The sequence below is a fragment of the Papio anubis genome, chromosome 18, assembly GCF_008728515.1.
Source record: "Papio anubis isolate 15944 chromosome 18, Panubis1.0, whole genome shotgun sequence".
NCBI lineage: Eukaryota > Metazoa > Chordata > Mammalia > Primates > Cercopithecidae > Papio > Papio anubis.
The window spans coordinates 4,313,630-4,340,316 of NC_044993.1; the positions used below are offsets into that span (position 1 = coordinate 4,313,630).

The 26,687-nt window shown below is 49.4% G+C and overlaps 2 protein-coding genes across 11 annotated transcripts in view; one reads left to right on the forward strand and one right to left on the reverse strand.

Annotated features, from left to right (window-relative positions):
• The first annotated feature begins 1,238 nt into the window (after window positions 1–1,238).
• On the forward strand, window positions 1,239–11,712 carry GINS2 (GINS complex subunit 2). The gene is made up of 5 exons (XM_003917265.4): window positions 1,239–1,423; window positions 2,670–2,784; window positions 7,707–7,806; window positions 10,715–10,841; window positions 11,046–11,712. The coding sequence occupies exons 1-5, from the start codon at window positions 1,334–1,336 to the stop codon at window positions 11,169–11,171; spliced, it is 558 nt and encodes a 185-aa protein (XP_003917314.1). The 5' UTR covers window positions 1,239–1,333; the 3' UTR covers window positions 11,172–11,712.
• A 1,445-nt stretch (window positions 11,713–13,157) lies between these two features.
• The window catches only part of GSE1 (Gse1 coiled-coil protein), a 310,266-nt gene continuing 296,736 nt past the window's right edge, over window positions 13,158–26,687 (reverse strand). For 8 of the 10 annotated variants that reach the window (XM_009196979.4, XM_009196976.4, XM_009196980.4 and 5 more), the window contains 7 exons: window positions 26,477–26,589; window positions 25,955–26,225; window positions 24,471–24,584; window positions 23,257–23,628; window positions 21,224–21,508; window positions 17,981–18,084; window positions 13,166–16,926 (listed from right to left, as the gene is read on the reverse strand). In XM_009196979.4, coding sequence (XP_009195243.1) covers window positions 16,792–16,926; window positions 17,981–18,084; window positions 21,224–21,508; window positions 23,257–23,628; window positions 24,471–24,584; window positions 25,955–26,225; window positions 26,477–26,589 — 1,394 coding nt within the window. In that variant the 3' untranslated portion in view covers window positions 13,166–16,791. Of the gene's footprint in view, window positions 16,927–17,980; window positions 18,085–21,223; window positions 21,509–23,256; window positions 23,629–24,470; window positions 24,585–25,954; window positions 26,226–26,476; window positions 26,590–26,687 lie in introns of all 10 variants that reach the window. The other 2 variants (XM_021932241.2, XM_031658044.1) reach the window with 2 other exon arrangements.

A 26,687-nucleotide genomic window follows, 5' to 3' on the forward strand; every position in this document is an offset into this window, starting at 1 on the left:
ACACAGCTTTGTGAGCAGCCCTGTGAGCTTTAGGGCTTTATTTCACCTTCCTGGGGCTTCAGGGAGGTCGGAGGGGAGAGCACCTGGTTAGCTGGGGGAGGGAGCAGGGTGCAGGGGCGGCTTTCGTGCTGGAATTCCAAACCCTGCAATCCTCGTGTCTCCTGTGACTTTTCTCGGGGCCTAATCATCAGGGTTTTAAATTCGACTGCAGTCGTAGAATAGCGCTTCACCTCCAGGAAGCTTTTCCGGCCATGACCACCCCATCAAAATCACCTGGCCCTGGATGAAATTCAGCTTTGTCTTCCCCGCGACTCCTGAATCCCAACTCCCAGGAGCGTGCACACAAACAATGGGCACCTGCGAGGGGATTCTGACACAGGTGAGCTCCAGACACCGCTCTGGCTTCACCTGCGCCCACTGTGCAGGGGCAGCCGGTCCAGCGAGCAGGTATTTGCTCAGGTGGTGCAAACCTACCGCTCCTGTCTCATCTGGGACTCCTGCCGAAGTGCACATTCTGAGCCCCTGCTCTGAAGTGTCCGTATTGGAAGCTGTGGGATGGGATGTAGGAATCTGCATTTTTATAGATTTTTTAAACAATGTGTGCAGAGAGGGCAGAAGATTGTGAAATTAATGGAAACAAGGTCTTCCCTCATCTGTCAGCCCAGGTGATGCTTAGTCCCGGGCCCGGTGCTGAGTTTAGGCCAATAAATGCGTGTACTCCTGGTCTGGCACGATGGCTCACACCTGTAATCCCAGCACTTTGGGAGGTCGAGGTGGGAGGATCGCTTGAGGCCAGAAGTTCAAGACCAGCCTGAGCAATATAGCGAGATCCCAAATCCACGAAAAGTTGTTTAAAAATTAAAATAAAATAAATGCTTTTACTCTTGGCCCCATGCGGAACGCCGGCGTAGAAGCGGCCCCGAACCCCACCCCCGGCTCTTGACTAGGGCTGTTTGCGGCGGGCGCCGGGGGCAGGCGAAGGGACACTAAAGCTGGCGCCCGCCGCAGGAGGTCCTGACAGCGCCAGGTGCTCGCCCACGGGCGGGGCGGAGCCGGGGTGGGGGCGGGGCCTGTCCGCGGGCCGGGGCGGGGCCGGCGCTCAGCCTCCCTTGGCCTTGCCAGTCCGCGGGCTCTTTGCGACCGCGGTCTCCGCCCCCGCCGCCCGCAGACGGCGCCTATAGGCTGTCTACCGCGTTCCTATAGGCTGGCGCAGGCCGTCTTCCGGCCGGGGCGGGCTCCCGCCGTGGCGGGAAAACGGCGGCCGCGGCGTCTCCTCCCGGACGCTGAGGAGCCCGAGGACACCGTGAGGCTCTGGCCTGCCGCTCGCGCCGCCATGGACGCTGCCGAGGTCGAGTTCCTCGCCGAGAAGGAGCTGGTTACCATTATCCCCAACTTCAGTCTGGACAAGATCTACCTCATCGGGGTGAGGCCCGGGCCGGCCGTGGGGCGCATGGCGGGCGCCGAGGGGAGGGGAGGCCGGGCCGGGCGCGTTCGGGGCTCCCGCGTGGCCTTCAGAGCCGGGGTCGCGGGCTCGCCCTGCTCCCGCATGTGCGGAGGCCACCACTCCGCGCTTGACTCGCCCACCGCAGTTCCCGCTTCTCGGATGAGGAAAGCGAGGCTGCTCTCGTTGGCCAGTGGCCCCGAACGCCTGGGTTGACAGTGTTTTTTTGGTTTGTTTTTTGGTTTTTGAGACGGTCTCGCTCTGTCGCCCAGGCTGGAGTGCGGTGGCGCCATCTCGGCTCACTGCAGCCTCCGCCTCCCGGGTTCAAGCGATTCCCCTGCCTCAGCCTCCCAAGTAGCTGGGACTACAGGCGCCCGCCACCGCGCCCGGCTAATTTTTGTAGTTTTGGTAGAGACGGGTTTCACCATGTTTGGCCAGGCTGGTCTCGAACTCCTGACCTCATGAGCCACCCGCCTCGGTCTTCCAAAGTGCTGGGATGACAGGCGTGAGCCACTGCGCCCGGCTTATTTGTTTATTTGGTAGAGATGGGGCTGGCCTCGAACTCCTGGGCTCCCGCAGGCGATCCTGCCGCCTCGGCCTTCCAAAGTGCTGGGATTATGGGCAGGAGTCGGCTTTACCTCTGTTTGTTTGTTTTTGTCTTTATTTTTGAGATGGAGTTTCGCTCTATCGCCCAGGCTGGAGTGCGGTGGCGCCATCTCGGCTCACTGCAGCCTCCGCCTCCCGGGTTCAGGTGATTCTCCTGCCTCAGCCTCCCGAGTAGCTGGGATTGTGAGCCACCGCGCCCGCCCGGCTTTGCGTTTTTAGTGTAAGGGAGGCACCTTGGCGCTGGGAGTCCTGGAGAAGGAGGGCGGACTCTGTACCTGCCCAGACCCACCTCCCCGCACCCCAGGACCCCAACATTGGGTGTGTGAAACCTGTTCTGGAGTTGGAGGGTGCAGGCGGGAGAGGGAGCACCCCCGACCCACTCCTTGGGGGATTTACATCCCCCTCCGTGGAAAGGCCGGAAGGACTGCGCTCCACGCTCGCAGGTGTCTTGGAGCCGCTTAGGAGGTGCTTTGTTCCGAGTCTGATAACAGTTGGGGTTTTATTATTTGCATTTGGACTTCACCCTCTGCCATGCCTTGCCTCTTGTTTGATAGCAGTGACGCACAGTAATGCTTTTTTTGTTCTTTTTTAATGTTACGGGGAATTGTTTTACTTTTGTCAGGGGGACCTGGGGCCTTTTAACCCTGGTTTACCAGTGGAAGTGCCCCTGTGGCTGGCAATTAACCTGAAACAAAGACAGAAATGTCGCCTGCTCCCTCCAGAGTGGATGGACGTAGGTAAGGATGCAGTGGAGACTGGCTGACGAGTGGGTGGGGCTGGGCTTGGGATGATACCCTCTCCCAACGGGTGGAGGCATGGGGCCTCCTTCCTGATTAGGTGCGTGCTCCCTCTGTTCTATTATCCACTGATCAGCTGAAAGGAATACTTCCGGATTCACCTCTCAGCAGAGTCTGCTAACCAGAGTTACTAATGTCATGTTAGGTTTTGGTGTATGTGAAAATTGTAGTTTATTTTTTGAGACGGGTCTGACTCCATCACCCAGGCTGGAGAGCAATGGTGCAATCTTGACTCACTGCAGCCTTCACCTCCTGGGTTCAAGTGATCCTCATGCCTCAGCCTCCCAAGTAGCTGGGACCACTGGCATGTGCCACCACACCCTGCTAATTTTTGCGTTTTTGTAGAAATGGGGTCTTGCCATGTTACCCAGGCTGGTATCAAACTCCTGGGGTCAAGTGATCTGGCCACCTTGGCAGATCTGCTGGGGTTACAGGTGTGAGCCACTGTGCCCAGCCTATATTTTAATGTAAGATACTTCAATTTGCTTTAAAATAAATATATGACCTTAAAGAAGCATTTGTTTTAAATTTTTAAAAGTTAAGTATAGATTAGCATGTTGAGAAGCAGTTATACAGAATGCATGAAAATAATATATCACAAAAGGGTCGAATATTATTCAACTATAAAAAGGAATGGAATTCTGATACATGCTACTGCGCGAATGAACCTGAAACATCTTAAACATCTTGCTGAATGAAAGAAACCAGGCACAAAAGACCACACACTGTATCATTCCATTTCTATCAACTGTCTAGAATAGGCAAATCAATAGAGACAATAGATTACTAGTTGCTTAAGTACGGAGTCTTGCTTTGGGTGATGGAGGGATTGTGGAGTTTCTTTTTGGCATGATGAAAATTGGGATTGATTGAGGTAATGGTTGCCCAAGTCTAAATATACTAAACACCATTGACTTGTACACTTTGTTTTTAATAGCCCGCAAGTGCTACTAAAACGTGTGTGTGTGTGTATGTGTATATTTATTTATTTATTTTTTAGTGGAGATGGGGTCTTTTTTTTTTTTAGTGGAGGCTGATCCTCGAGTGCATAGGAGCTACGCAGGGAGCTATGTTGCCCAGGCTGGTCTCAAACTCCTGGACTCAAGTGATCCTCTCAGAGTGCTGGGATTACAGATGTGAGTTGTTGCCCCTGGCCAGAAGGCTTTTTTAGCAGAGAGACCCACCAGGCCTGGCTCCATTAGTGCAGCATCCTCTCCTGGCCCCTTGTTTAAAATCAGTATCTGGCAATTTTGTTCCATCCACACCTGAGGTGATACATGGCAAGGGCCTGTTTTATCGCAGGCTAGAGTCAGAAGGTGTGGAGAGTTCACTTTGAGCTTTTTGCCTGGGCTGGAGCCGTATTGTGGGAACAGTGAGGCACCAGTCTATAGACCCTACCCAACAGCCTGCTGCCTCCTGACTTCTGCACCACAGATAAGTCGTGCCTGTTCTGGACGGGGCACGGTGACTCACGCCTGTAATCCTAGCACTTTGGGAGGCCAAGATGGGCGGATCACCTGAGGTCAGGAGTTCAAGACCAGCCTGGCCAACATCGCGAAACCCCGTCTCTACGAAAAAATACAAAAATTAGTTGGGCATGGTAGTGGGCGCCTGTAATTCCAGCTACTTGGGAGGCTGAGACAGGGAGAATTGCTTGAACCGGGGAGGCGGAAGTTGTAGTGAGCCGAGATCATGCCACCGCACTCTAGCCTGGGAGACACAGCGAGACTCCGTCTCAGGAAGTTAAAAAAAAAAAAAAGTTCTGCCTGTTCTGGGACTTCATTTAAATGGAATAATCTAGTATGTCATTTTTTTTGTTTATGACTTCTGTTATCTAACATTGTTTTTGATATTCACCTGTTTATGTTCTCGACACGGACACAGAGCTCAGCTCCCAACCCCTTTCTCCACTACCTAAACTCATATCCACACTACCTAGTTAGTTCTTCCATTGCTGGATACTCTCCATACTATATATTTGTTCACCGATTCTTCTGTTGGTAGATATTTGGGATTCCCATTTTTGGCTTCTAAAAAACATTGAGAGACAGGGTTTCTCTGTTGCCCAGGCTGGATTGCAGTGGTTATTCAGGTGTGATCATAGTGCATTGCAGCCTCCAACTCCTGGGCTCAAGCGATCCTCCCATCTCAGCCTCTCTAGTAGCTGGGACTACTGGTGTGCACCAATGTGCCCAGCTCATTTCTGGCTTTTGAGACAGAGTGTCGCTCTGATGTCCAGGCTGGAGTGCAGTGACTAGATCATGGCTCACTGCAGCCTCCACCTCCTGGGCTCAAGCGATCCTTCCCCTTCTGCTTCTTGAGTAGCTGGGACTACAGGTGTATACCATCACACTCAGCTAATTTTTATAGAGACAGGGTCTCACTTTGTTGCTCAGACTGGTTTTGATCTCCTGGGCTCCCACCTCGGTCTCCCAAAGTGCTGGGATTACAAGTGTGAGCCACTGTGCCTGGCTCATTTTGGCCATTAATAAGGCTTTTGTGAATATTCTTGTCCAAGTCTTTTCATGGATATGTTTTTTTCTCTTGGGTAAATAAACACCTAGAATGATGGACTTGCTGGATCTTAGGGGTAATGCTTAACTTTGTAAGTAACGGCCACCTGGTTCTTCAAAGCAGCTGAGCCTTTATCCTATAAGAAATGTGAGTTCCCATTGTTCCATGTCCTGGCCAAAAATTTTGATTGTATCTTTTTTATTTGCTAGAAAGGTGGACCAGAGGTGTTTCATAAGCTGATTCAGATGTTAATAAAAGGATCACTCTTCTGTGTAGAGAAGGTCTGTGTGATAGGAGCAGAGCAGGGAATGAATCCAGGCAAGCACTGAGGGTGGCCTCTAGCTGATGGAGGTAGGAGATGTGGTGGGCGTCTAGGTGTGTTTTGAAGGAAGCAGCAGCAGGATTGGCTGAAGGACTGGCCATGGGGTGTGAGGGAGAAGAGTGAAAGCTGACAGCCAGGCTGTTGGCTGGAGGCCCAGAAGGAGAGGGAGTTGCTGTCTCCTGAGGTGGGAGGCTGCAGGAGCGGGCTGTGGGCTGCAGTGGGTATCAGGAGTTGGGGTTTGAACTGTTGTGCTTTCTGGATATCCAGGGGGAAGTTACAGCAGCAATGAGATTATTGAGTCAGGAGTTAGGGCTCAGGGGCTGATGGGGGTATAAATTTGGAGGTCTTTCTGAGCACGTGGGTGGTATTTGGATGAGGTGGTGTGGATATGAGTTTAGGTAGTGGAGAAAGGGGTTGCAAGCTGAGCTCTGTGTCCCAGTGTCGAGAGGAGGAATTGCCAAGAGACAAAGAGGGGAGCCTAGTGCGTGCAGAAGAAAGCTCAGAGGGGTGTCTGGGGAGGGCCTTCTTTTTAAGGCAGTATCTATTAGTGTGTTTGGGAGGATCGAGCAGGGAGGGGACAGTGATCATTCAAGAGCATGAGAGCTGCTGGAGTGCCTTCCTGTGCAGGTGAGAGGGTCCAGGACACCTGGAAGGCTGATCCTCGAGTGCATAGGAGCTACGCAGGGAGTTTAGGGGGTGGGGTGGCATGTGGGTCACACTCAGCTGGGTGTCAGGTGAGAGGTGGGTGTTGGGTTGAGGTAGTGCTGGTGGCAATGAAGAGAGGGAAGAGAGGGTGAGTAGATCAAGGAACTGGGCCAGGATTGCAGGATGGCACCAAGGGCCCTAGGGATGGGTAGTTAGCCCTTTACAGAGGGACCCTGCAGCGTAGCTGTGCTCCGTGCTTGTCCCTTAGCTACATTCCACAGTCCACACCCGGGACATGTTTCTCTGCAGAGGGGGAGGGCTGAGGGAGCTGGAGCATGTGTGAGAACAGTGCCGATGCTGGTGGAATTGGACACAGCTGTTTGATTCTAGACACTGGGCTTTAACCCCTCTAGGATACCATGCCTCCTCCCGGCTGGGTTGGCTTAACCCTCCTAGGATATTGTATCATGCCCAGGCTAGGGTGGCTTAACCCCTAGGATATTGTATCGCTCCTAGGCTAGGGTGGCTCAGCCCCCTAGGATATTATATCGTACCCAGGCTGGGGTGGCTGAGACCCCTAGGATATTGTATCACGCCCAGGCTGGGGTGGCTCAGACCCCTAGGATATTATATCACACCCAGGCTAGGGTGGCTCTAGTTTTGTAAGTTGTCTTGTTCCCTTCTGAACAAGGCAGTATAAATAAATTTAAGTCACTGACTACTTTGATCACTTATTGCATCAAAGGTAAAATACTGACCAGGTATAGTGACTCACTCCTATAATCCCAGCACTTTGAGAGGCTGAGGCAGGACGATCACTTGAGCTTAGGAGTTTGAGACCAGCCTGGGCAACATTGTGAGACCTCGTCTCTACAAAAAAATAAAAAAATTAGTTATGGTGGCATGTGCCTGTGATCTCAGCTACTCCTTGGGAGGCTGAGGCAGGAGGATTGCTTGAGCCCGGGAGATTGAAGCTGCAGTGAGCTGTGATGTTGCCACTGCACTCCAGCCTGGGCATGAGAGAGAGACAGTCTCAAAAAAAAAAAAAAAAAAAAAAAATGCAGTAAAGGTAAAGTATTTTGCTGTTTCCCTAAAAAAGAAAAACAAAAACAAAAAACACAACAAACATCAAACTTTTGACTCTAACATTCTTTTTAGGAATATGTTCTATAGGCCAAAGCAGCAACAAAAATTTACCTTTTGGAGAGAAAGTTTCAAGGGAGGCCTCAAATCATCTAGTTAATGATACAAATGTCCCAAAATATTTTTTCATGTATTTGCTAGTTGATGATGTATTTGCCAGATAATATAGGCACTAGGTAAATTTGGAAGGTTTAATAAATATCTATGATGGTAAAATGTATTAACTTTTAAATTTCAGAAAAGTTGGAGAAGATGAGGGATCATGAACGAAAGGAAGAAACTTTTACCCCAATGCCCAGCCCTTACTACATGGAACTTACCAAGCTCCTATTAAATCAGTAAGTAGCTCTCACCTCTTTGAGGCCACACCCAAGACTGGATGGACTCGCCATGCCCTTCCTCCAACCCTCGCCTTTCCTCTCCGCTTCTCTGCTTATTGCCTCAGTAAGTGGCAGCACTGGCCACCCTGTTTCTCAGGTCAGTGACCAGGAGGTCATCTGTGTACACACACCTGCCAGGTGTACTCTGTCTCTGTGTGTCTTTCTCTCTGTTCTTTCCCTTTATCTCTCATTTTTCCTTTTCTCCACCCCCTGGTGAAGCCCTTGGCTCTTTTTGTTCTGCCTCACATCACTCGACATTGGACCGTGGTGTGAGCCACCAGTATCTCACAGAATCGGCAGTAGCCATTCTTTGCCGCGTATGTGTTTTATTTAGTACAGCTTTACTCCTGTTTCTCCTTGTAGTAGGTGGATTTGAGTTTTTTTGTGTCTTTCGCAGGAAAGGCCAGAGGACTCACATTTGCCTCTGCCCTTGGTTTACAGGAAAGCCCACTTCCTGGCAAAATCATGCTGTAGTAACCCCGTAACTTGTTTGCCTTCATCCATACTGGCTCCTCTCAGCTTCCCATTCGTTCTTCACATCACAGTCAGAGTGGCCTTGGAAAGGCAGAACTGCCATGTGACTCCCTGCTTAAAATCCTCAGTCTTCCCTCTAAAGTCCTGAGCATGGTGTTCAAGCAGTGTGAGCCTGGTGCGTGCTCCCCCTCCCTCTTTCATCCTCTTACAGCTCTTTCCTCTGCTTCTGGAGGGCTCAGGCTCACACTGGCCCCTGTCACTTCTTTAAGAATTCTGACTTTGCATATACTGTTCTCTGCCCTATAAGTCCGTCCTTTCCCTGCTCCTGCTTACCTCCGCTGGTTAGTATAACATGTCTCTTCTGGGTTCAGCATACATGTTCTCTTGGCAGCTCTACACATTGCTATGGCATTTGCCAGCTGTAATTTTCTTGTTTGTCTGGCTGTGCCATCACATGTACCCATTCTAAATGGGCAGGGACTGGGTCTCGTATGCATATGTCCCCAGCGAGATGCCTGGGGCTCATGTTTGTTGAGTGAAAGAGTGAAACTAGTAAAGAAGGCAGACAAGTGGATAATTTTGCTTGGGAGATACTTAGAATGTCATTTGTACAATGTCAAGCTTCTGAAGCCCCCTGGGCATCTTTTAACTGGGTTCAAGAGCAGAACTAGAATAAAACATTGGGACACTAGTACTACTGCATGCTGCAGAGCAGCAGGAAGGCCTGGGGGCCCACCGAATGGCACTGCTGAATTTAAAGGAAGACTTGGGGACACAGCATGGGCTTGTGCTTAGGCTGATATGAGGCTGCAGTCAGCTCATGAATTTCATAAAAAGCCGAGAACCAGCAATGCACCAAGCAGTGGCGTTTGTCCCATAGGCCTGGTTCCTGGTGTGGTGGGGGAGAGATGCGGGCCTGGGAGCCCATAGTGAATCTTCAGTGTGACCAATGCTTTTGACAGTCCATCAGAGCACAGTAAGGCCAAGTGGTGCCAGAGAGGGCTCATAGAGGTTTGCTGGGAGGGCAGACTTGTAGGAGGTGGATGGTAGGAGAGAGGGCAGTGAGGCAGGAGGAGCTGATGTGCTCTGGCACAGAGTGTGGAGGACCTGGTGTAGCCAGGCAAGCAGAGGTATTTGAGCATGTGTAGTACATTCATGGGAGCAGGGGAGTGGAGGCATAGATTCTGCTGCAGTGGCCAGCCCCTGGGAGGGGCATGTGGCCTCAGAGGGACCTGAGAGAGACTGCAGTGGTGGGGACAGTAGCTGGAAGGGAGAGGATCTATAAACAGGCTAGGTAAGAATTTGGCATTAGCTAGGTGAGGGGGCCTATTCATGTTTTGTTTTTGAAGTTCAATATGTATGTAGTTTTTATCAAAAACCTTGTTTTATAATTCATTTGGTTAAGGGACTTAGTTTTACATATGTTCTTCTGTTCAGTTGATGAGGAGTTGGGGTCTGTTGTTCTTTAACCTGCTGTTCAGAGCACAAGATCTAAATGTTTGGGGGTTTATAAATAACACTCACCACATAAATTTTGTACCAGTGATTTGCCTCTTACTAATCAGGAGTTGTTTGCAGCATATGGAGAGAGAATGTCTAGCGTACCTGTAATGCCTAGCGATGAACAATATTTGCTTCTGCTTTTAACTTGTAGTTTTTCTTTCAAGGTTAGTTTAAAATATTTCACAAAGGGAGCCTCAACTTTGTGAAAGCCTTCCTTCAGCCCTTGCTGACTTTGAGCTTCTAGCCAGAATTTTGCTATGTGTAGGTGTGCTCGCTGTATACTAATTTGCAGTTTCTTCTGTGATTTTTGAAAATTGTTTTTGTCTTCTCTGAAGAGCAGGAGAGTCTCTTCCCTTCAGGGCTTTTATGAGGATAGAAATGCCAGGTAAAGTGCTGAGCCCAGTACCTGGCATGGAGCTGGTGTTCTGCTTCTTTAGGCTGTGACCCCTGGATTCCTGGTGGGGAATAGGGAGATCTGCTCAACACTCTGTAAGTAAGGAGCGATAGAACTCGACCTTTCAGCCAGCCCTTGAAACCGATTCCTTGTAGATGGAGGTTATGCAGCACAGAACGCTGTTATCCTGAGACAGAGGGTTCTGACTTAGAGCTGATTCTCTACTAATTTTCTTAGGTAAACAGAAGTCCTGTTCAGCAGCCTGCCATGGGATAGTTACCGTGAGCAAAAGAAACACCATGTGGATCACTGCTGAATGTCCTTGGCACCAAGCTTAACTGCTACACATCTTTACATCCTAAAGTTGAAAACAAAGCAAAACAGACTTGCTGAGTCTGGAATAGCCGGAGTATTTTGCCTGAAAAGAGCCACTCTATCCAGCATTGCCTCAGCTTATCGAGTGTTCCCTGACTGACTTACCCCTTGCTCCTTTAGTGCTTCAGACAACATCCCGAAGGCAGATGAAATCCGGACCCTGGTCAAGGATATGTGGGACACTCGTATAGCCAAACTCCGAGTGTCTGCTGACAGCTTTGTGAGACAGCAGGAGGCACATGCCAAGGTAGGTGCCGCCTCACCTGGGTGCTAGTGGCCTTGATGCTGCATAATTTCACATGGCCTCCTGTCTGCTGAGGCTATTACAGGCAGGCATTACTAGCTGTGCTTTTTAAAAAGTTCATTGGTTTCTTATTTTTATTCGGTAGAGTTTACCATTTTCTCAAAATCAAAAACTCCTTGGCCAACTTGGTCTGTTTTCTTGTTTTAGCTGGATAACTTGACCTTGATGGAGATCAACACCAGCGGGACTTTCCTCACACAAGCGCTCAACCACATGTACAAACTCCGCACAAACCTCCAGCCTTCGGAGAGTACTCAGTCTCAGGACTTCTAGAGAAAGGCCTGGTGCGGGCAGCTTGCCGGGGGATGTGAGTGCTCAGGACGTGATGAGGTACTCGTGGTTCTGGAGCTCTAGAAACACTTTGAATGCATGAAAAACATGTGATGGTGCAAGGAATGGATTCAGGACATTGTTGGAGAAGCAACAAGTTTGTGATTAGTCCTTAAAACTTAGCTCCCTGGAACATTGTTCAATTCCACATTTGTTTCTAGAAACCAGCCTTTTTTTTCCCCCCTTTTGAGAAAGAAAAAAGCTTTAGGCAAATAAGTTATTCTCCCTAGCAGAGCCACATGGGTCTCCTGCGTGGAATCTGTCACACTCGGGCAAGTGTTCAGTGACTGGTAGGTATAGATACAGCAGGAGTGGCCATGTGGCCCACAGCTTTTTTCTGCCTTCTTAATCCTGGTTTCTTGGGCTGAATTTGGACTCTCCCGGAGGTGGCTCACAGGGAAGGATGGCAGATGGTGCAGCTAACAATGCTGACCAGTGCTTTTCCTCTAAGCCCTGATGCACAATAAACATGGACCCAACCCAACTCTGACTCTTTAGGTTTTTGTCCTGCGTAACTACCAAGTAAAAGGACTGAGCCTGTGGCTGAGATGACTCAGTAAACTAAACTGAGGCACACAGCAGTCAACTGGAAACTGCAGACCAACACCTGGGGTGTCTCATTCTCTTGGTTACTTCTAGCTCAGGTTTAATGGGTTTCTTATCAAGGAGAGTCAGGAAAAAAACGAAACCAATGTATTGAGCACGAGTGACACTGAAGACAATGCTAGAAGAAAAGTCAGACTTTTAACACTGCCCTGATGCATTTAGGGAAGGATTCTTTGTTGTAGGTAACAGTGGGCTCAGGGGAAATTATTTTTTTCCTAAGAGAAAATTACTTAATTTGTAGCATTTTAGAATGGTTAGGTCCTTTACAGAAATGACATTACCTTGAGAGATGAAATGATTGACCAGCATCATGCAATGGATAGAAGGTTCTGTAACTAGCTTTAAAAAAAAGTTTAAATTTTTTTTTTTACGGTGGCTCACGCCTGTAATCCCAGCACTCTGGGAGGCTGAGGTGGGTGGATCACAAGGTCAGGAGATTGAGACTATCCTGGCTAACATGGTGAAACCCCATCTCTATTAAAACACACACACAAAAATTTGCCGGGTGTGGTGGCACGTGCCTATAGTCGCAGCTACTTGGGAGGCTGAGGCAGGAGAACGGCTTGAACCCGAGAGGCCGAGGTTGTAGTGAGCCAAGATCACGCCACTGTACGAGAGCAAGACTCCATCTCAAACAAATTTTTAACTTTGTTTTTAGACAGGGTCTTGTTCTGTCACCCAGGCTGCAGTAGAATGGGGTGATCATAGCTCACTGCAGCCTCCAACTCCTGGGTTCACGCAGTCCTCCCACCACAGCCTCCCAAAGCACTGGGGTTGCAAGCATGAGCTGCCATGCCTGGCCAGCCTGTTTCTGGCTGGACACCAGTGGGCCAAAAGCAGTGGGGTGCTGTTTGGGGAGCTCTGAGAATGCACATGTGTGACAGGCTGAACCTAAAAAGACCATCCCCCAGCTTCGGCCCTACAGTGTCTTGCATGCTGTGCACTATTGCTCCATGTTGCTGCCCACGTGTCCCCACCAGGCTGGTGTTGGGGGTTATTTGGACACTGAAGGGTCAGACCTGGAAGACTGGGACCAAAAGAATAGGTCTCTATAATTTAAGGTGCTGTTCATAGTTAGTTCAGGTCGTAAGACTTGTTCTTTCATCTTACCCTTCCTCGGAATCCTCTTGCTTTCATCTGGGGATCTTTTAGAATGAAACTACTTGTTATTGTGGAGGGCAAGGGGTCCTAATGCCCTCCTCTTAGAACCTGAGCCAGTCGAGGCAGCTGCATCTGTCTACGTGTTTTATCTGTGGAGATGTATAGTTATGGAGCTTTTTTTGTTTGGCCTTGTTTTATTATATCATAAAAAAGATTTTCCTTTTAACATGATTTAGGAAGATTTTATTTTTTGGATGTTGTCAGAAATTACAGCAATATATTCATAAATACCTAATTACTACATTCAACAAATAATATTACAATACAATTAATTCAAACAAGTACACTTAGAACAGGTTTAATTTCACAGCATCTAAACTGCCCCCAGAGTGACCGAGGCACCGGTGTTCCTCCCTCCCACCTGTGTATGGGTTTACTGTTCTAGAATTAAGCACAGGGTACATACAAAATAACACCAATTAGCATGGTCTTCCTCAGGTCAAGGCAGAGTTAAGGAGTTTTTTTAGGTTAAGCACTGGATCGAAAAGTTGGGGACAGGCTACTGCAAGTAGTAAGAAAGTCAACAGCTTGGTTACTTGAAAGAGTTATAGAGATTGCTAAGTGGCTAATATACACTTTAAAGAGGAACAGAATTGGTTTGTGCTGACCATCTCCATCTTGTGGTGGATCCCTGGAATTTTCTACACTTGTGTGAAACACGTGGCTCAGGGAAAGGGGGAGTGGAGTATCTGGTTTGAAATTCAGCTTAATTTTTGAGATTTGGCAGTATATTATGAGCTACTTGAGGAAAACAGCATTCTGCTACAAACTGCAGATTCCCTGTGTTAGAATCCTTCACCGCTGAAGGTGTGGGCTCCTTTTTGATGCTCTCTGAATACTCTTAATGGTGCAACCTATCAGAATGTTAGTCCCAATTCAGTGCTTTATTCCTTTAAGATTAGAATGTAGACTAAAATGTGGAAAATCCCGTCTTGGTCACTTATCTGAGACAATTGATTAGGAACATATTTTATCGTCAGTCTGGCTCTGATTATATGAAACAAAGAAAAATAACCTGTTTCAATGAGGAACCAGATAATTTACTATTGGAAGGTATCCCTCTGCAGAGGACAGATGGCAGTTCCCTTCCAGGTAATGTAGGAAGATGGTTGAAGGACCGAGCCGAGGGCTTCACGTACATCCTGACACACAGGTGGCATAATCGACTCCAGAGCGGATTTGACGTATTACTCAACGTGAAATAGCTGAACAAAAAACTTGAGATTGCATGTCAATTTTTAAGCCCAACTGAAAACAGATTTAGGTGCTACTGTGTTGACAATCATCTGAAAGTAAGTTTTCAAAGTATGAAACTAATTGTTGGATGGGAAAACCATGATTGGGTACTGTGTCTTGGGTGGTGTGCTTTCATTTTTGAGAAACACTTCTTACCTTTTTCTTAGTTTATTCATGTTGCCTCACTGGTTTGTATTCTGATTGTCGTATTTCTTGAGCAAGAGTACTCAAATCGCCACAAGTTAGGTGGAAGGATGGGGAGACTGGGCGAGAAGCTCAAGGACCGGGCAGAAGTGGGGTTTCCAATGGCAGGGGAGAAGCCAACTATTGCTAGCACAGTGACACTGCTTCCACCCTGGGCAGATCCCTCATGGTGTACCACCTGTCCCCTGTGCTGTCACAGAAACTCCAAGGGAGCACCCCTTAGATGGTAAGGGATGAGCTATGTTTTTAAGTTATCGGATCTACTTTTCCCTTTTACTTTAGCCAAGGCCATTACCAAAAGCATCCAGACATCTGTGATGGAGGAGGTGGCCTGAGAGCAGAAGTGCTAAGATGTGACTCTTAAGCCTTCAGACCAGAAACCTCAAGCAGGTTTTCAGTGGAGAAATCCAGTGAGATTTTTGCCCTGATCGTTTGTAGCCGACTCCCTCTGAACACCTGTGGGACATGTTGAGCTCCCAGTGTCTTTCGAGGGGAGGCCGCAGCACAGCCCCTCGAGTTCTCTTCCAGCTGCTTCTGTGGAGAGGAAGGCGCTTGTTGACTGCTGATAATACTGGCGGTACATTTGTCTGAGTTTGCTAATAACTGGAAGATTCTTGGCAGACATACAAAGCAAACTGTGCGGGGGCAGATAAAACGACACGATGCCAGCTGCCAGCAAGCTGTTCTGCGCAGCAAGGGCTAGAGCCAAGGGCTCTGCCACTGGTCACAGCAGTGAGCAGCCAGCACACAGGTCAGGCAACCTGCCCTGAGCTCAGGCCTCCACCCCCCAGACCAGTGACTGGCAGCCCTGGCCTCTGGTGAGGGCCCTTGGGAGCAAGAGAGGCCTTCTTGATCTAAACACTGCCTCCATAAGCAGTAACTAGGACAAGGAGGAAGACTTGCCCATTGCTTTGCCTTGGTGTGATGAGCCCAGTTTCTGACCATTCCTGTGCTTGTCACAGTAAGTTCAAAAAAGAGGGGTTCAGCTCAGACCTCGTGGCTTTTACAAAGCATTGTATTTAAATAAAGCCTCTGACATTCCTATTCTGTACCTGCTCTCAGACACTTTAGAATTCTATCACAAATCACTGACTTCCTGAAAGGTTTTTAAAAGCCCCCACCCATGTGTGCACATGATTGTCACACATAGGTTCTATGGACCTCCTCCCTTGATAGCAATGGGTAATATTTGCTATTAGCTTGTCCAGATGCTGGGGGCGGGGAGGGGGAGTGGAGGAGGTAAGCAGTAGCGCATGGCTTTCTACGGCAGCTTCTGGTACAACTCAAACTAAAAATGAAGTGATCGCATAGGCGCCAGTGGTAAGCTCTTTTACTTTTCTTCTTCTTTAATTTTTAAAAACACTTCAATATTTTAATGTCCTGACCAGCAGCAGTACAAACACTAAAAGCAAGGTTTTTTTTTTTTTTTGCCCAAAAAAACAAAACAAACAAAACCCCCAAACAGGAAAAACAAACAAAAATCCCCCAAACCACATATTAAAAATGGCAGGCTTTTTATAACAATAGTTAAAGTAATAAAAACATACAAAACTTTGTTTTTTTAATATATATACACAGTACAAGGCTGAAGCACCTTTGACTTTTCTCTCAAAATTTACGTCTGTATGAAAACCCCACCCACTGTAGCAACAATCTGGTGGGTGTGAAGCTGTGTATACACAGAGCTCTGTACATGCTCCCCACGGAGTAATAAAAAGGTACCTTCAGTTTGTGAATTGGTTTTATCTTTAGGTAAGAGCTTTTCCAGGGAAAAGCCTTTGGGTTGCTTTGTGTGCTCCTAGGACTTGTTGCTTTGAAGAAAATTTTGCAGAAAAGTAAATGAAACAAATAAGCCCTTTTTTTACTTACAATGCACCCAACCTTTTCAGCTGAAGCAAGTTTCACTCCTGGGAGGAATGAGACTGGCCCCATCACTGCGGCAAAAGCAAACTGGGCTTGAGGCATAGTAACATGGCAACACAAGAAAGAACAGAACCGGTTTGATCCACTCATCTGCACAGGGGGCTGTCAATGATCACGTTTTAGTGTTGCTAATGGAGCCTTCACGTTCAGATTAAGAAATAATGTGGGCGAGGAAGGACTAAAACCACCTTTAAAAAGAAAAAGTATGGGCAATCCTACAGTGGTTGCTCGCTGAATGACAATGGTGATTCAATTGCATTGACGTCAAGGTGAGTTCATTCTTTTTTTCTGGAGCCTGGAATCCTTTGCTTCATGCATGGCACATTCTCATTTTGTAAGCTTCAAACCTCCCAGTGAAAAATATTAAATATTCAAGGTAATAAAATAGATAATATTTCTATACTATAGGTTCGGCCTAGTGCAAGGGAAACCGTCACCTGGGGTATCCCTTCAGGTAGCCCCTAGGCCAGTGCATTGCAGGCAAGGCAAGGCACTTTCGTAAGTGGTCCAGTTCTGCCTGGAGCCGCTCCCGTTCTGAGACCATCTTCTGTTTCTGGCTCCTCAACTCCTGGAGAGAGGGGAAATTTGTGTCAAAACCAATCCATTTCCTCTAAGAACAAGCATGTGGTGTACAAACATGCTGGATGGAAGGGCAAACCTACATTTGAAAATGTCCCAGCCGGGCATGGTGGCTCACGCGTGTAATCCCAGCACTTTAAAAGGTTGAGGCGGGCAAATCACCTGAGGTCAGGAGTTCGAGACCAGCCTGGCCAACATGGGGAACCCCCATCTACTAAACAAAAAAATTAGCCAGGCGTGGTGTCCTATGCCTATAATCCTAGCTACTCAGGAGGCTGAGGCAGGAGAATCGCTTGAACCCAGAAGGCAGAGGTTGCAGTAAGCTGGGATTATGCCATTGCATTCCAGCTTGGATGACAGACTTCACCTCAAAAAAGTCTCCTTTTCAGCCTGTGTTCTGTCCCTGGCTCTTCCAGAGTCTTAAGAATCGGCGTCTGCTGCTGTCTTGGCTCAAATTCGGAGTTCTTGGAACCCCCAGATGTAAAAACTTTGGGAGTGATCTGAGACCTGCTTCCCATCCCTGCCCCACAAGAACATCTGCTGGACCAGTCCTGCTAGTGTGGCTGTGAGCCGGGTGAGATGGTTTTGGTTGCTTCAGCTTCCCTTCTCTAATAAAACCCTGCTGCTCTCCTTAGCAAATCACAGTAGGGGAGACTGATACAGGCAATAATTCATTCTGCAAACAGCATCTGTACCCTTCCAGGATCAATATTCTATGTTAAAGATAGTTCCTTCCTTACCTAAATCCTAATCAACTAGTGTCTGAATTTTCCCCTTTAGGAGACAGTGGTCTTGTTCTGTCAACCAGGCTGGAGTGCAGTGGCATGATCGGAGCTCACTGCAGCCCTGAACTCCTGGGCTCATATGATCCTCCTGCCTCAGCCTCCCAAAGTGCTGGGATTACAGGTGTGGGCCACTGCATGCAGTCCAAATTGTGACCTCTTAAGAGCACATTTCCTCTTTGAAACTTATCTTCATGGGTGCTTCTGAACCCAAACTCAAAAGGTTGCGTGTTTGAACGTTTCTGTCCCTTCCCAACTCACCGCCACGCTGTGGGAGAGCTGCTCTGCTGTCAGGCTGAGGCTGTAGTGCCGGGCCTCCAGTCGTCTGCATTGTGTCTGCAACACCTGCCGTTCCAGATTTTGCTCTGAAAAGACAAGAGATGGTAATGTATCTTCTGTGTGCAGGGGCCCCAAGGCCTGGCAAATGCTCTCCTCTTCACACACTGCCCAGCAGAGCCCAAAACCTCTCTCCAATGCAGCCAGCAAAGGCCTCTGCTGTGGGCCACAATGTTCCCAGCCCTTTGAACTGCACCAATACATGCACAAACATCACTAAATTAAGCCCAAGACACAGGAATAAAGACAAAGGATCCAGGACTTAAAGGCAATTTGATACAGATTAGGAAGAAATTTGATGGCCTTAAAATGCATCTTTTAAAAACAAAATAGGCTTTCAGTTTAGGCTGCTGGAAAAAGGCCGGAGTAAACTTAAAGCACAGATTTAATTAATAAAATAAAGCCTCTGCTCTACCAAAGGATACCAGGCCTAGTTTTAATAGGAGGGTGACTTCAAATATTTAAGGACAAATCCCTACTTTATACAGAGTGTTACAGGGAAACTGCTAACAATATGGATAACAAAGTACAATAAAACTAGAGTCTAATACTAATGAACATACATTAAAAATCCTAAAAGTACTAACGAATTCAACGAGAATGGAGCAACATCAAGAAAAAAATCAAAGGATGAAAAACTCTGGAAATGGGAACCTTCACTCTTTAATGGGATGCTTTAAAGTTTCACAGACAAGGGCCCCACCAGTGCCTCTCTTTGGCAGCACTGGAGTGACATGACAATCAGACAAATTCAAAAGGAAAGAACTAAACCTTGTATTTGCAGGTTTGATCATCTGTGATTCCTAAGATCTAAGGAATAATCACAGGCAACGTAAAAAAAAATCCAGTCGGGCGCGGTGGCTCACGCCTGTAATCCCAGCACTTTGGGAGGCCGAGATGGGCGGATCATGAAGGTCAGGAGATCAAGACCATCCTGGCTAACACGGTGAAACCCTGTCTCTACTAAAAATACAAAAAAAAAAAAATTAGCTGGGAGCGGTGGTGGGCGCCTGTAGTCCCAGCTACACGGGAGGCTGAGGCAGGAGAATGGTGTGAACCTGGGAAGCGGAGCTTGCAGTGAGTGGAGACCGTGCCACTGCACTCCAGCCTGGGTGACAGAGCAAGACTCCGTCTCAAAAAAGAACCAGACCCCCAAAATCTGTGATACCTGAAACTAAATCTAGTCAAAACTTCATGTGCAAAAATGATGTAATAGTTTTGTACCATATTTGTGGACAAGGATGCCAACCAAGTCTGTAAATTCAATGAAACTGAAAATCTAACAGGACTCTCTTTGGGAGTGAATATAATGTGATCCTAAAATCCTTGGGTGAAAGCCATGGGCTAAAAACAGCTGAGCAGTAGCTGAGAAGGCGGGGGTCAGTGCAGGTCATGACTGACAGGGGCGAAGCCAGGCCCAGCAGGCGTGGGAGTGAGGCAGGGAAGACGGTGCCCCATACATTGCCTGGACAACTGGTTGGGTGGGAAAAATGCGGTTAAGGAAAATTTCTGCCTTACTCTACGCACAAACGAATCCTACACGGAACAGGAAAAAGCTGAACTCACAGAAGAAAATACAGAAGAATAGCCTTACAGCCTTGGGGTATGGAAAGAATTCCCACCACCACACCAAAAAACCCACAAAACCAGAAAAGATGGAAATATTTCATCTAGGAGAGTTTAAAAATAACTGTGTATTGTTTCTGGATATATACAAGTGCACTTAAAAAATAGTAACATGTAGGGGGAGTGGTGGGCAATAAACTCAAAGATTCCATGGGAGGAGGAAAGGAAGTGAAATACAGGATTTGATGCCCTGGTTGTAGCTACAAGGGCATTTGTTTTTAGTTTGGAGAATACTTTTCCAGACTGAGTTCTGCCAGGAGAAAAAAGGAAAAAAATTTTTTTTTTTTTTTTGAGACGGAGTCTTGCTCTGTTACCCAGGCTGGAGTGCAGTGGTGTGATCTTGGCTCACTGCAAGCTCTGCCTCCCAAGTTCACGCCATTCTCCCGCCTCAGCCTCCCGAACAGTTGGGACTACAGGCGCCCGCTACCACGCCTAGCTAATTTTATGTATTTTTAGTAGAGACAGGGTTTCACTGTGTTAGCCAGCATGGTCTCAATCTCGACCTCATGATCTGCCAGCCCCAGCCTCCCAAAGTGCTGGGATTACAGGTGTGAGCCATCATGCCCGGCCAGAAAAAACTACTTTTCTAAGTATTTGAAGTGGTTGACATTCATAATCAAGTCTTTGTATTTGGTGATATTTACAACACTGTCGCACGTGATAATAAAGAGTCCTCTAGGACATGTTAAATCAATTGCAGGTGGCTGTGGCCTGGCCCAGCTTTTGTCAAAGCACATACCCAGCAGTGCCCATGCAGTAAGGATGGTGAGTGCAAAATGAAGGCTGGGTACCTCTGCTGTTCCCCAAAGGGGCCTTTGCAATATCCTAGAGAAACTGAGGAACAGAAGCAGGAGGTGGTGTGCAGTATACAGGAGCATCAAATGCTGCAGCGCCCAGCTTCATGGCCCCACTCCCTGGCAGGGGAGATGTGGCCCGAGTCCGCCTGGTGCTGTGGCTTCCCAGGAGGGTTGGCGTGCGCATTCCCAGGTGGGATCAAAACATCCTGGGTATTCTAAGAGGTGGCGAGCCTTCAACTAAGTCTTTGCCAGGAGCCTGTCTTTAAGGTGCTTGGCTAAAGTAAAGGTAGCTGAAAACACGACGCACCCATTGGCCACAGAGCAATCCTTGCAGTGTGGGGAGGCTGTCACCGGGCTAGAGGCATGCTGGAGCAGTGACCAGGCCTAGCTGCCAGGGCTCAGCAAATCAACTAGGTCATCTCCCAGGACCCTTACATGAAACTGAGGCCGACATCCACACTGATGCAGCTCTGAGAGCGGGGCCCACATGAAGAATGGCAGGTGCCACCAGAGCTGGCATCGTGGTACTTGGATGCCCTAGCAAGACTGGCCTCAGGTTCCAGCATGGGACATCACCGCTACCAGAAGCCTGAAGAAACTTCCCTTCCAGTATTTGTATCTACTGTGCCCCAGGACGGAGGAACAGTCCCCAGGCTGGCAGAGGTCTGCATGAACTCACCACTCAGATTACTTTCCAAAAGTACTTTCCTGACCCCCTCCCCGCTCTTCCCCAGCACCCCCATACCTTCTATGTGTTCCTGGTAAGCTTCAAAAATGGCCTCAATCCCTTGCCACTTGCGTCTTGGGGCTTCCTCATCATCTTCTCCATCTTCATCCTCCTCCTCTTCCTCCTCTTCTGAGTCCCGGTCCATCTCCTGGGTTGGGGGGCCCTTCCTCACAGTGGGGTGCTCCTGCTGCCCATTGTGCTGGGGTGGAGGGGCGCGGCTGGAGGACTGCAGCTCGGGAATGTTGTAGTGGACGGACGTGTCAACCTTGTGGTTCTGCTCTGCAGACAGCACAGCCATGCTCCCTGTGGAGGGGACAGGGCTTGTGTCAGTGTGTTGGGGAAAGGGACACAGGGTGCTGTCTCAGAAGGGAGCTGTGCCCTGCCTTTGGTGCAGAGTCAGCATGACTGCAGGGCTCCAGGGGTCAGTATGACACTGCGTAAAAAGGGATCCAGCCCAAGACCTCTGGGCTACAGACCCAGCGTGAGAAAGTCTGAGACAGCCAGGAGACACCACAGCCCTGAGCGCTACTTGATTCTGGTACATGGACCATTTTTGCTGAAATTCATCTCTGAGACTCCATTTTTTGTTTTGGCTGCCCCCAGTCCTCTGGGTAGCAGGCTGGAGAGAAATGGCCCAATCTCAGCTCACTGCAACCTCCCCTCCCAGGTTCAAGCAATTCTCCTGCCTCAGCCTCCAGAGTGGCTGGGGTTACACGCATGCGCTATCATGCCCGGCTAATTTTTGCATTTTTTAGTAGAAATGGGATTTCGCCATGTTGGCCCAGGCTGGTTTCGAACTCCTGACCTCAGGTGATCCGCCCACCTTGGCCCCCCAAAGTGCTGGAATTACAGGTGTGAGCCACCGCGCCTGGCACTGCCTCCATCTCTTTGAGCTTGGTCTATAGTTGGCCCTCAGCAGACACCAGCCCGTCCTCTCACAAGGCATGGGTGTGTCGGTCCCTAGGCATAATGGGGCTCTGCCCTCTCCCAGGAGTCAGCCTCATTGTGCCCTGTTTCATGAGGGCGTGCCCCCTCTCATGGCATGGCCCTGTGGGTGACATCCTCAAGGGCACACCTGGCTTCCCGTGTGGATGGCAGCCCCTGGTGGGGCCTGAGACCAGCCCAGTCAGTACAGTGACTTGGCTCAAACTGGTACAGCAGGGTGACTAAAATCTTGAGGAAACCGTTTAGCGTAAGGCCAGGACAAGGTCAGAATAAATTGGCAGAAAAAAATATGCCCTAGGGCCACAGAAAAGCCTCTATAAGGTGTACCGCCAAGGGGCAGGGAGGGAGGGTATTCTGAAATTTTGAAAGGCATCTCAGCAGCACTGTACAGTCTCCCTTGGTATCTGTCATGGAGGACTGGCTCCAGACCTTCTGTGAACACTAAAGTCCAGGGATGTTCAAGTCCCTGATATAAAGTGGCGCAGTATCTGCACATCATCTATGCACACCTCTAGAGTACTTGTAATACCTACACTTTACCTGCTGCTTGGCAAATTCAAGTTTTGTTTTTGGAACTTTGTGGGATTCCACCCCACCTGCAAATATTTCTAATCTGAAGCTGGCTGAATCCAAAGATACGGAACCCATGGATCCAGAGGGCTGGCAGTGACATCTTTAGATACCACCTCTACCTTGAGGACTGGCGGCCATCTGCATCTCTGTCTTGAAAAACATGATTCTTTCAAATGAATGCTGGTAAAAATCCACTCAAGGGCTCTTCCCTGCCTTTGGGGAATCTTTTTTAATCTCTGCAAAAACCAGTGCCTGCTGGTGTTCACTGCTTTACCTCTTACCGATCGATGAGTCCCTGCTCACAGCACAGCATCAGCGCTGGTGCCTACAAATGCTTTTCACCTACGAGTTCAGGTTTTAGAGCTTAGAGTAAAACAAACAAACATGGTTTTGGCATAATAACAAAATTATTTTCTTCTGGTGATTGGAGTTTATAAAAACTTGTGCCCACAGCTCAACAGCTGTGGCACTCAGGGACTTTGGCTAGCCTCAACCATTGCCGAGAGCTGAGCGGGGACTGGCAGCCTCATTACCTTTATGCTTCTGCAGGGCCTTCTGGGTGGACTGCAGCACTGACTCGTGGAACTGATGTGCAAACTCTTCTGCCACAAAGGGCTCCCACGGCTTGCTCTTCCCATTGGTGCTGTGGGACAGCGGCACAGGAATGTCCTTGGATGCAGCGCCCCGGATGTAGTGAAGCATGCTCAGGCTCTTCTTGCCTCCAGGGGCCTCGCTCAGCCTGGCCTTCTCCCCGCTGGCAGGAGCTAGCTCCTGGACTCTCGACAGCTCCTGGGGCCGAACCTGTTCCAGCTTCCCAGGCTCCGTGGCCTTTGGGACGTCAGACAAGGAAGCAGCAACCCCCACCGGCTTCTCCACATCCAGAGAGGCTTGCTGAGTGGCCGGTTCTTTTAGAGACAGAAAGTGAAGGAAAATGTTAAGAAATGCAAGTTAACAGGCTGAGTGTTCAGCACGCAGATCCTGGTCTCTAGAGCTTACACTTAAAGACCTAATGCAAAGAACCAAGACCCGGGGAACATTTAAATCACCGCCACACACATGGCTCTTCTCTGAAGACGGCGGGGTGTTTAGTGGCAAGTCCATCCTTTGAAAGATGTCCCAAGAAGAGAGAAACAGATCCACAGGAAGAAGGAAGTCCCCCAGCCACGGGGATGGTAGGGAGGTATTCAGTCCAACCGGACAAGAGTGGGTGAGGAGCCAAGAACTGGGATGAACTGTAAAGATCCCCTGTGACATTTGACAGGGCAGAGATCAGCCAGAGATGTAAAAGGAGGAAAGGTGTGGCAGCAGGTGCCAGCGGGGCCCAGAGGGCAGAGTGAGGAAGACAAAGATTCAGGAAGAGAGCCAGGGCGGCCAGGCTAGTGGCAGGACCAGGCTGCGGGCACTAAGGCTGGAGCACGCCCTCCCTCCTGGGATGGTACCACTGGATTGGCCTTCATGTGAGCCTCTGTGCCATAACTGAAGGACAACGGTTATTATGACCACAGTGATCACCACATAGAGCTCCACAGAAGCCAGACCCTCCCCTCAACTCAAAGCCCGTCTTCGAACTGATGCTCCGTCCCAATGACTGCCACAACTGTGCAAGAATGGTACGCTTGTACAAGAAGAAGAAGACAGTCTGCAGGAGGCCACATTCACAGTGATGAGGACCTCAAGTGGATGCCTGAGCCTGGGCAGCCCATGGGATGGTCCTGGGTGGTGGCAGGTGGGGCTATCCTTCCCTTACCACTCAGGGAGACGGCAGGACTGTCCCTCGGAGAGTTTGTCAAGGAGTCGGCCACTGCTGCTGACAGTGCCTTCTGCTTCATGGCACGGAGCATTTCAACAAGTCTCTCTTTGTCTATGAGAAAAGCAGCCTGAGATTAACGAGCCAGTTGCGTCATTTTTTGGAGAGGACAGCAGGATTCTAGCCTTGATGGACAGGTAACGCACTAAAGCCCGAAAAACCAAAAGCAGGTGCGATGGGGCAGGCCCAGTTTTAAGGAAGCAACCATCTTAGAGCGAGCCCAGATTGCTCTTGGCATCACTACACAATGTCCTAGCCGTGCTCCAGAGACAGCTGTGAATCACTGTGCCCACGGACCTCGGAGGTGACGTGTGACGATGTATTCTTATTTCAAGTCAGACAAGGTGGCCCCAACACAAACAAATGCCCCAAAGGCCCAGGCCTGACCTCTGAGGCAGAGTGCCTTCTCACCCACTCCTACCATTACTGCCACTTCCTGAAAAGGAAAGATGACCCCATGATGTTCCACGCAGCAGATTCCTGATGTCACCCGGCCCTTCTTGACTGTGAAACTCAAGGGCTGCATCGCCCTTAATTTTTTTCCTCCAAAAATTCAGCCAGGTAAAAAGATGCTTTGTATCTAGGGAACTGGGCTGGCATTCAACACATCACTAGTCCGTTAAGAGAAAGGGAAAACTACTGACTGGTTAAAAGCAGAGAGTAAATGGCTACACCCTGATCAACACCCTGAAGCTGCTCAAGGTCTAAGAAGTAACTGCTTTTCTTCAACTTTCTCCCAGAGAGGAGGCCAGAGGTCCACGAGGACTTGGAGGCACGCATAAGGTCAGGCCCAGGAACGTCAACATCTGGGCACCAAGCCGGCCTGCATTGCAGGCCAAGGAAGCCAAAACTCTGAGCAGGTGTTGCGGCTGCATTGTTTCTTCTGCTGTATGGATTCTAGCCCAGAGGGTCTGTCCCAGCATGGCCCTATGTGGCCAGACTGGACTGGAAGCATCTTTCAAGGCAAGCCATTGGCTCAGTGTGTGCTGTCCTGCTTGGCAGCCCTTTCCCAGGCCTCCGGCCACCAGGACACAACACCCAGCAGACCACCTAAGCAGTCCAGCAAGAGGAAAAGTCTGCAGCAAATGAACCTGGAACACCTGGTACCTCGCCTCACGCCTGGTGCAGTCACTGGAGCACTCGGCTCAAAGAGTGCCTTCTCGGGCGCTGGGAGATAGATGAGTAACAAGGGTAGTCCTCAGCTCAAGATGGTGGGGCTCTCAGAGCAAAGCCTGCCAGGTAAGGCTGCTGTGGAGGGCGTGTAAGAACAGAGAGGCTGTTCCCCGGAGCCGGGAGGAGTAAAGGGGCGGCCTCAGGCTGAGTGATCCCAGATCCTGCCTGGAGTCCACTGGCCCCACCCGCTGCTTCAGAAACCCACTTCCACCCCAGTGAGCCCCAACCTTCCTACCCAGGCGAGGCCCTACCTTTCCTCTTCTCGGCGCTGATGTGGGTCAGGTTGAAGATGGTCAGGAACTTCTTCTTTTCTTCGAAGTTGGGACTGTTGTTCATCTCGTCAGGGCTGTAGCGGGTGGACAGCGCCAGTCTCGGCGAAGGCGTCTGCCGCTTGCTCTGAATCGTTGGGGGCGACGGGCTTCTCTCTCTCAACATCCGCCGCCGCTTCCTGCGCTTCTGGGCCACCAGTTCCTCCTTCTGCTGTTGGGTGGTCAAGCCAAAAAGTTGCAAAAACTCTAGCTTCTAGATTGGGAAAGAAAACAAATGAGTTTGAAGCCACTGGCAGTGGTATGCTTTCACTGTCCCGGGGTCCCCTCCTGGGGTCCTCGAAGTGTGTGCCAGGACTGGCTGTGCCCGGTGGCAGAGGAGCTTGCTGGGGCGAACCCGCCAGGACTTCTGGAGGAACCTAGCAACAGTGGGGTGGACTGCGGGGTGTGGACGCTAGGACCGAGAGCCCAGCCCAGAGCATGTCCATGGGGAGGAGAGCCCAGTACCTCGGAGGACGTGTCCAGTTTGAGGGGCGGCTGCTCGGCCACGCAGCGGAGGTGGGCCCTGACCTCCTCCTCATCGCTCTCATCATAAGAGTCATCGAGGTCGTAGTAGTACCCTGATGGAGAAACGGTTGTATTGAACCGGACAAAGAGCCTTCATCTGTCCAGTGGACATGCCCGCAGGGGCTCATGTGTGCAGACCACCTATCAGTCC